The 9891-nt window shown below is 41.8% G+C and overlaps 1 protein-coding gene and 1 long non-coding RNA gene across 2 annotated transcripts in view; both read right to left on the reverse strand.

The window, feature by feature from the left end:
- Window positions 1-247: 247 nt before the first annotated feature.
- The window catches only part of LOC147126171 (uncharacterized), an 18788-nt gene continuing 9144 nt past the window's right edge, over window positions 248-9891 (reverse strand). Inside the window, exons 2-7 of the mRNA XM_086023204.1 lie at window positions 7375-9162; window positions 7126-7236; window positions 6870-7038; window positions 1172-1266; window positions 975-1065; window positions 248-905 (exon numbers count right to left, since the gene is read on the reverse strand). Coding sequence (XP_085879330.1) covers window positions 776-905; window positions 975-1065; window positions 1172-1266; window positions 6870-7038; window positions 7126-7236; window positions 7375-9162 — 2384 coding nt within the window. The 3' untranslated portion in view covers window positions 248-775. The remainder of the gene's footprint in view (window positions 906-974; window positions 1066-1171; window positions 1267-6869; window positions 7039-7125; window positions 7237-7374; window positions 9163-9891) is intronic.
- Window positions 1737-4996, reverse strand: LOC147126172 (uncharacterized). Its single transcript, XR_015084962.1, has 3 exons — window positions 4740-4996; window positions 4501-4609; window positions 1737-4367 (listed from the first exon to the last, which is right to left on the reverse strand). It is a non-coding gene; the product is annotated as an uncharacterized LOC147126172 (long non-coding RNA).

The raw sequence follows: 9891 nt of genomic DNA on the forward strand, positions 1-9891 counted from the left end.
AGATCTGCGTAGGTTGTAAATGACATCTTAAATGTTCGTTTTGTGTCTATTGCCTCACATGTTTTTGTTTCGGCTGTCCCATTGTATTCTGGTGTGCAGTTCAGTTTGTTGTTCCGTAATGGCTTTGATTCGACACCATGTGCATGATGTGTCAACTGGTGACTTGCCTGCACCTGTCATTGTGTGACCAAGTTGTAAGCTATTCTTCTTACTTACTTAAATAAAGATGCTCAGTACTCACTCTGACTCGTGAGTGCCACAATATTTTATTTGCATCAATTACAGAGTTCAGCCATAGTGACAACCAGAAGATTGGATCAATAAGTATCATGTAGTTGTACGTTTATTTAAACGTATTCTCAAATTCAAAATGTAATTTACTGTACCATTGTTCAGTAACAGTAAAAAGGGAAAAAAGTAACTATCCCACCATGAAACAATAATTCTGATTGGCAAATTGTTCCAACTGTTCATTCACACCCCAATATTTGTTACAGCAAGGACAAAACGAGGCACTTTAAAGGTATATGTAACTAGCATGCTTTCAACTATTGTAAAACTGCAACTATTTAAATGCTCAAAAAGCGATGTTACTTATTGAGCTGTACAATTTACACATCAAAATTCAACAAATGTGCTTTCTAATCGATATTTCTGCTAAAGCATTCTAACAATTTGTAATCCTTGAAAACACAAAAACAGTCTAGAAACAATGCAAACATAAAGTGCTCATGTAACAAGAACTAACACTACAACAATTCCAAGAATTAAAAAGTTAGGAAATGGAACTCCTTTGAAAGATTTTCGGCACCTTTTCGAAACGCTTGTGAGTTCCCGAGCACTTGGCCTGCCATTCGTCGAGGGATATTTTCGGAATGCCTTTCCTAAAGCGTGGCCCGTAGTTCCTGAACGGAAGTGCAATTTTCATGTATAAATTCCATGCAGCAAGAGTGAAATGCAACAGAGAGGTGTACCTGCGTGTGAGGTCAGAGGGATGTTGCCATGGTGTTCCAAAGGAATTGTGCGTCACTTGTGTCATAAGACCTTGCAGTTCACGAGCACCATCTTTAGAAAATACATCAGCATTGTTAAAACTTAGTTTTAGTAACAGCACTGTAGTTGTGACTGCGGTTCACCCCGTGTAGCGGCTCAAATGAGGCCCTGACATTACCTTGAGCAGCATCTGAAGCCTCACTGAGATGTCTGTAAATCAGCTGGACGTACATCCTTTGTTCTTGCTTCCAATCTGCCTGAGTGTTGAGCGGCCTGGAAAACATTGCAGATCAGTGATGAGACACTTTCACTATTGGATCGGGTTTTTTTGTATGAGCCCAAAAAAATAAAAAATAAATAAATAAATAGAACTTTATGTTCATTTATTTTATAAAACGCTTTTGCCCATAAAAAAAAAAAAAAAATCAACTCCTAATGTCTAATATGGCCGTTTAGGATTCAAGAAAACAATTTAACGCAATTTTGTAAATGGTACAGTGTATGCATTTCAAGGTATCCTGCCAGACATTTTGAGCTGAATGTTTTCTTACAATTATCAAGCAAACGTGTTGTTATAAATTAAATGAAGACAAAGTTCGTTTTTTATTTTTTAATGAAAAAGACTCGTGCAATTTGAGTCAGCTATCTTAAAACATGGACAGCACATTACAAAGTAATCTAGGTCCACAATACAGAGAAAGAAGTTAAAAAAAAAAAAAAAAAAAAAGGAATGCCAAGGAGGAGCTGTTGAACTACCAGCTAATAATAACAGCTGCTAGCCACTAACGCCGGAGACTTGTGCCGTATCATACAATGACAGCGTAATTAACCAGCGGTTTGTTCATGTCTTAAATTAGCGACTGAATACGATTTCGAGACTGCGTTGTGTTGGTACAAGCATTAAAACTGCCGATACGTCGAAAACCGAAGTCAAGGTAGCCATTACACCACCACGTGGGCCAACTTCAAAGTAATAGTTCACTAAGGCTATTGCATTGGCATGAATGACTCAATGTATTATTTGGTAATCTTTATTTTGAAGTTAGCCATTGTGGAGGGGGTGTATTCGTTGAGTATGTTTCTCTCTCTCTCTCTCTCTCTCTCTCTCTCTCTCTCTCTCTCTCAACAACCCGCACGTTCTCTCAGCTCTCTCGCTGTCTTTCGATTTTTTGGCTGGATTTTTTATTGCGCTCCCAAGTCCGCTTGAAAACCTCCGGCGGCAACTCGCAAAAGCTGACGACTGTTTCTCCACCATGCATGTCACAGACAAGCCAAAATCCGAATCCAAAAATTGAAGACCAGCAAAATCACCCGGTGGTCCTGGCGAATCTCCGAGACCGCACTGGTCCGAGGCCCATGAGAACCCAATCAAGCTTTTGATCGTGCTTCCAGCCACCTCCTTTTTCTGTTTCCTTTTTTTTTCCATCTGCAAACGAGTGAAGGTCCTTCCACCTGCTCCTCACGTGAGATTCTGCTGATCAACCTTAAAGGGACGGTGGGGGATGGCCATGTATTCACTAACAAGTTCATTTCATATATTTTTTGATCAGGAAAATGAAAAGAGTTGCCATTTTCTAATTTATCCATTCATTTTGGAGAAATTAGTAAATAAATAACTCCATGAATGACGCCCCTTGTTAATGAGGAGAATGGCCGCGCCCGCTAGCGTTCTATCCATGTTCGGCCGGAGTCACGCGAGCAACCGATTCCAAACGCTCCATTGGAAATCATTCTACTTTTATTGCTTATAACGTTAAAAAACGGCGATCAATTGGCACCAAAATTTATGTGGACATCTCTACTAATGCCCACTTCAACATATCAAAAGGATTAACCTCTCCGTGGCTGATTTATATAAGAATGAGGAAATGTGGAAGTCAGCAGACCTACATAGATTTAGGCTGGGACGAGCGCACACTGCTTCTTTGCTTGGGAAAAAAAAAAAAAGCATTGCTTCTTTGCTGATCACGGTTAGAACGGACGAGGCATTAAACACCAGTCAGGATATTTACAATGAAGTGGGAATGAGTAGATGTGCACATGTATTTGGGTGAGGAATGGACCCAGTTTTTTTACTTTAAACGCGCCGTCCAATTTGGAAGGTGACAGCCGAAATGGCACGGTCCAATGCGGCCACACTCGCCTGTGCAGTCAGCCTCGCCGAAACTTTTTTTTCGCTGTTCGATGAGGGCTTACGTCACTCTCACGCCGCTTCACTCAGGCATGCGACTGCTTGCGAGGCGACATGAAAACACAGGCTCACCTTCACCTCCACAAGCTGGGCGGACGGTAAGCAGCTAATGTTGTTGTGCGAACGCCTTTTGTTTTAACGGCCTGAAGCTAGTTGCTGCTATTAGCCCTCCCAATCCTACCTTTAGAAACGGGGGGCTCCAATCTGCCTGCTGCTGCTGCTCCTGAGACACGAGTTTAGCGTCTCTAAATGTCCGAAATATAACCAGTCGGGGTTCGTGTGTACATTCATGCTCTTGTCCGCTTCAGCTTGTGAAAGTGGAGGAGCAATCGCCACGGTATTTTTGATTTTGTGGAGGTGATCATGATGAGATCACGTTTTATGTCAATAAATCCAAACTATTGCGCAGAACACTTTTTTACTTTCACAGGCTGAAGTGGACAAGAATAGTAATGTACATTTGCATTTTGGTGGCGATCGGTCACCGTTTTAGACAACAGAACAGACAAAGTGAGCAATATTACCAAGCATGCCTTCCTCGCGTGACATTGACCGCTGAGACCGAAAACATAACATAAGCCACGCCCCTTTTTGGGGCGGGGAAATTTGTCGTAAACCTAATTACAAAAAAAGACCTTAAATTACTAGAGTCTTTTGAGGTGGGCATTTTAGTACTAATGTCATTTTTACATGCAAACCTATTATATAATTGCCAATGTTAAGCTCATCCAAGTGCCTCTTTAAGTGACCACTTTGCAGCTCACTAGGGCTTCAGTTGGTGCATACAAATTTGTCGTGAACGCTAGCAAATAGCGATATCTCAATATTTTTTCAAAAATCTCGATAACGATAATTTGACGATGTTCCACAAAAAATATTTTAAGTCTGCACTTAACAGACCAATTGTGGATAGACAGCGTTTGTGAACAACATCTCTTTTAAATAGCTAAATACAGCTTCTGCAAAACATAATGATATTCTAGGACAATATTTAACAATAAAGAACAAAAAATGATATGTCGACTTACATTGATTTTTGGGAATATTTATGTCATTTAAATGTCTCTGCTGTTATTTCATAATGATGTGACATTTTGAGCCTGCAGTAAGTACTGGTGTACCACTACCAACTACTAGAGCAATCAGAATGAGCAAAAATGTATTTGATATGTGACGTGTCACCCTGTTAGAGAGAAAAAAAAAGACGTCGTCATGACAACAACCATTCTCATACATTGGCCACCGTATTCAGAATAAAGTTGAAAAGCAAAACTGCAATTTACCGAAAAGTGCATTTTGGCATGTTCAAGACCTACCCGGTGTTCGATGAGGTCTTAGCTCACTCTCACGCCGAAGCAATGCGGTGTCGGGACAACACACGTGACTGCTTGGGAGGCAACCCCGCGACATGAAGATCGACGCAGGCTGGACAGACAGTAAGGAGCTAATGTTGTTGTGCTAACGCCTTTTGTTTTAACGGCCTAAAGCTAGTTATTGCTATTAGCTGTGCCGTTATCCTACTGTTAGCCCAGGAGGGATAAAGATCCATGCTTGCCTGTTGGCTGCCTGCTGCTTTGCTCCCAGCCACCGTCTGCCTCCTGAATTGACACGAATTTAGCGTAGCTAAATGTCAGAAATATAACCAGTCTGGGTTCGTGTGCGCATTCATGCTCTTGTCCGCTTCAGCTTGTGTAATTGGAGAAGCAATCGCCACGGTATTTTTGATTTCGTGGAGGTGATCATGATGAAAATAAAGGTTGGGGACCAAAAGCTGTTTGCTTCCGTGACTACCAGCACACACTGTATATTGGAAAAGGCTGCACAACGTCACAACGTCAGTTCAGTCACGCGTGCGCAGTAAATCTTTATGATGACACAGTTGAGATACTACTTCAAAGCATTGGCATTGAGAAGAAGTGATTCAGAAAATGGATGCATATAGTATATTGAATATATATATTAGTAATGTGGTTTGTTTTCGGAATACAGCCATGAGTTTTGATTTTGACTTTTGAGATAAATGTTCGCAGATTTACCTTACAGTAAAGCTCATCTTTTTATTTTATATCTTAATCAATTCCTGTGAGCAGCATTATTTTTATGCCTTTAATTTAGATTGATATCTACATTTGAGCAAAAATAGGTAGGCTACTTTGCTTCCCTTATCATTTGATAATTTTATATAACAGCACTACTGGATGCATTTCTCATAGGTATGATCGCATGATATAGGTCTTAATGGGGTCCCAAGGTTTAATGTAACTTCAAAATTAAGTGAGACAAGGTAAGAAGTGATAACATGTTGTATATTTTTTTATAGAATAACTGAAAATATATTGTGGTACATCGTTATCGTGATATAAAATGGCCTATATCGTGATTGAAGGTATTTTCCATATCACCCAAGCACTAACTGGGCATCACATCCTGCAGTGTGAACAAGAGGGTGACACAGAAATTGATTTTCACATCCTATCCCACTCCCACAGAAAGAAAAAAAAATCTCATCCCGTTCCAGTCCGGACAAAACCCTGTCTTGTCCCGTTCCCGGTGAAAACGAGTCCCACTCCCGTACCACTCCCATTTTGGAGGTCGGCAACATTGAAAATTGAGGTCACAAACGGTCGCAAAGACACTAATGCAATATTAATATGTATCGTGATAGACACACGACCGATATCAACAGATAACGCCTTCGATAAAATGTTCGATAGAAAAAAAATCCGGAAATGTAAGGACTGAAGCGCTTTAAAAGGATTAGGACGAATGGGGAATGAGGAAGGGCGGCACACGGTGGTCGACTGGTTAGCACGTCCGCCTCACAGTTCAGAGGTTGTGGGTTCGATCCCGGCTCCGGCCTCCCTGTGTGGAGTTTGCATGTTCTCCCCGTGCCTGCGTGGGTTTTCTCCGGGCACTCCGGTTTCCTCCCACATTCCAAAAACATGCATGGTAAGTTGATTGGATACTCTAAATTGCCCCTAGGTGTGATTGTGAGTGCGGATGTTTGTCTCTGTGTGCCCTGCGATTGGCTGGCAACCAGTTCAGGGTGTCCCCCGCCTACTGCCCAAAGACAGCTGGGATAGGCTCCAGCACGCCCCGCGACCCTTGTGAGGAGAAGCGGTACGGATAATGGATGGATGGATGGATGGGAATGAGGAAGATTATTTTTATGACTAAGGAGGGGTTCCCAGGTCGCAGACTGAGGACGGACCTGCAAAATAGGGTAAAGTACCCATCTCTGATTAATGCTTCATTTTCCTTTACCTCAATATTCTATGCATAACAGACATAACTGATATTGTTTGTTGGAATACAATTTTTATTTTTTTTTAAAATACATTTGAGAAGGACCTTGCAAATAAATAAGAAATTCAAAATTGCAACTCATATCGCAATCGCAATTCTTAGGAAAAAAGCCAAGGCACATATTTTCGATAAATTTCATGGCACACCACCAACCAAAAATATCACACGTCGATACACGTCAATTACATACATTCTGTCATCTAATAGAATATACTTTATATGTTCTGTCTGTCACTATAAGTCACTGGCATAGATGGATGAACAAAGATATGTTAATTGTTTTGAAAATTTGATGATTTCCGGCACACCTAAAGAGCTCTCACAGCACACTAATGTGCCCTGGGACATTGGTTGAGAATAACTGTGCAAGAGGACTAACCTCCCAGAAAGGATGGAGACATGACTGCTACTGGGTAAAGATGTAGGCAATTCCTCCTTGTCAAGATCTTGTGGGGTCCCAGGACCACTCTCCTCCTTTCCGCACACAGACGATTCTCGAATGAGGGGACTGACGGTCCCCACCTTCTCCACAGTGGCCCTGAAAGAGTCTACAGCGCAGTCCAATGACGGCCCTCTCACAACAGTGTCTGTGACTTTCAATGAGTAAGAAACTTTGAATGGAGGATGACTCTTGCCTTCAGCAACCTTTAGAATTGGAGTAGAGGCTGGGGCCTGGAGTGGTGAAGTGAGGTACATGGGCAAATAACCCATATCTATATCTTCATCTGTACCATTGGCATCAGCACCTTTACAGAGGTCATAGAGATTGAAGAACAAGAGTTAATTTGCATCAGAGTTAAAGACAGGCTGATGAGGTACGCCCTCATACTTGAACAAACATGGAGCAGTCCTTGCGAGACTATGTGGTTCCGGGCTAGACTTACATGCCGCATGTTCCAAAGTCACAGATTCACTGGTTGTCACTTTGATGGGCTGTGTTTCTGCAAACGATAAGACCTGAAAATGGACTAAACGGAAGTCTTGTCCCATGGGAGGGATGCAAGGGGATATGAAACAGTTTTTGTTTGGCGTTGACACCTTGCGACTGGTTTCTGGTTTCTTGGCCGGAGTCTCAAAGCAGCTATCCAGATTGGAATCTTTCAATTTCCGCTTGTTTGCTCTCTTCCACTTGGTAGCTCTGTTGCTGAGAACCTCACTTTTAGTATTAGTAATTGGATCCAGAAACTTGTTCATACTCCCCTCAACAAATACAGCCTTTCCATTTGCTGACAAATGACTAAGGTTTCTGGAAGCTGAGCTCTTGGATGGCCTTTTTTTAAATTTAAGGTGTCTGGAAGCAGAGCTCTTGGATGGCATTTTTTTTACTTTAAGGTGTCTGGCAGCGGGGCTCGTGAGCGGCATTTCTTTATCTTTATGGGGTACGGAAGCGGGGCTCTTGGATGGCATTTTTTTATCTTCAAGGTGTACGGAAGCGGAGCTCTTGGATGCCATTTTTCTATCTTTAAGATGGACGGAAGCGGAGCTCTTGGGCCGCATTTTTTTATTTTTAAGGTGTACGGAAGCGGAGCTCTTGGATGGCATTTTTGTATCTTTAAGGTAGATGGAAGCGGGGCTCTTGGATGGCATTTTTTTTACTTTAAGGTGTCTGGCAGCGGAGCTCGTGAGTGGCATTTCTTTATCTTTATGGGGTACGGAAGCGGGGCTCTTGGATGGCATTTTTTTATCTTCAAGGTGTACGGAAGCGGAGCTCTTGGATGCCATTTTTCTATCTTTAAGATGGACGGAAGCGGTGTTCTTGGATGGCATTTTTTCATCTTTAAGGTGTAGGGAAGCAGAGCTCATGGACGGCATTTTTTTATCTTTAAGGTGTCTGGAAACGGACCTCTTGGATGGCATTTTTTTATCTTGAAGGTGCACTGAAGTGGAGCTCTTGGATGATATGTTTTCATTCTTAAGGTGTACGGAAGCGGAGCTCTTGGATGGCATTTTTTTATCTTCAAGGTGGACGGAAGCAAGGTTCTTGGATGGCATGTTTTCATCTTTAAGGTTTAGGGAAGCAGAGCTCAAGGCCGGCATTTTTTTATCTTTAAGGTGTCTGGAAACGGACCTCTTGGATGGCATTTTTTTATCTTGAAGGTGCACTGAAGTGGAGCTCTTGGATGATATGTTTTCATTCTTAAGGTGTACGGAAGCGGAGCTCTTGGATGATATATTTTCATCTTTAAGGTGGACGGAAGTTGGGTTCTTGGATGGCATTTTTTTATCTTCAAGGTGGACGGAAGCAAGGTTCTTGGGTGGCATGTTTTCATCTTTAAGGTTTAGGGAAGCAGAGCTCAAGGCCGGCATTTTTTTAACTTTAAGGTGTCTGGAAGCGGAACACTTGGACGGCATTTTTTTATCTTTAAGGTGCACAGAAGTGGAGCTCTTGGATGATATGTTTTCATTCTTAGGTTGTACGGAAGCGGAACTCTTGGGCGGCATAGTTTTATTTTTAAGGTGTATGGAAGCGGGGCTCTTGGATGGCATGTTTTCATCTTTAAGGTGTATGGAAGCGGAGCTCTGGAAAGCTTTTTTTTTTTCTTTAAGGTGGATGGAAGCAGAGCTCTTGGATGGCATTTTTTTATCTTCAAGGTGTACAGAAGCAGGGCTATTGGATGGCATTTTTTTATCTTTATGTTGTATAGCGGAGCTCTTGGACGGCATGTTTTTATCTGTCAAGAGAGAAAAAAGGAAATTATATGAATTCCACCCGACACGGCAATTGAACAGATTACATTCGGCAAGCAAGGTGCCAGGTACGTGCATCTCATGCATGCACTTTTGCACTTTGACGTAAACGAGATAGGGGGGAGGGAGGAATGGTGAGCAGTGTCCCCGACCAAGTTCACTTTCAAATTGAAATCTGAGCCTAACAAAAATATGAAATTCAACACAGGACCTGTTAACACAATTTTTGTTGAATGTAATGGCAACCACACAAAAAAAAAACAACAACAAAAAGTTTATGTGCGCCACTATGTATAATGTGGCTCTTTGCAGTAACACAACAGTAACTGTTTGCACTCCTCTCAGAAAAATTAGCTCAGTCTTGTTAAAAATGTTTTTTCCGTTTATATTCTTTGATATGATGTACAGTGGAATCTCCTCTGTTGCCTTGTTTTCAATTTGATGATTTTCATGCAGTATTTCGATTATTTCGCAGTATTTCGCATGCACAGCAGGAAAACTCATCTTTGACCACCCAAATAATGTTGGAATCTATCTGGCATATTTATATCAACCTGTCACAGTTTTGCGGGCTTTATCCAATTGTTATGTTGCCGAAGAACATGTGATGTTGCCAAAATTTGTGTTGCCTAATCTTGAATGAGGGGAGACGCATGAGAGCAGTCCACTGGGATGAATCCCTTGCCAGCGATGGTGTGTGTCAACTTAATTGC

This window comes from Filicampus tigris, unplaced genomic scaffold (assembly GCF_054856515.1).
Source record: "Filicampus tigris isolate MCC_2025a unplaced genomic scaffold, RoL_Ftig_1.0 HiC_scaffold_25, whole genome shotgun sequence".
NCBI classification, from domain to species: domain Eukaryota; kingdom Metazoa; phylum Chordata; class Actinopteri; order Syngnathiformes; family Syngnathidae; genus Filicampus; species Filicampus tigris.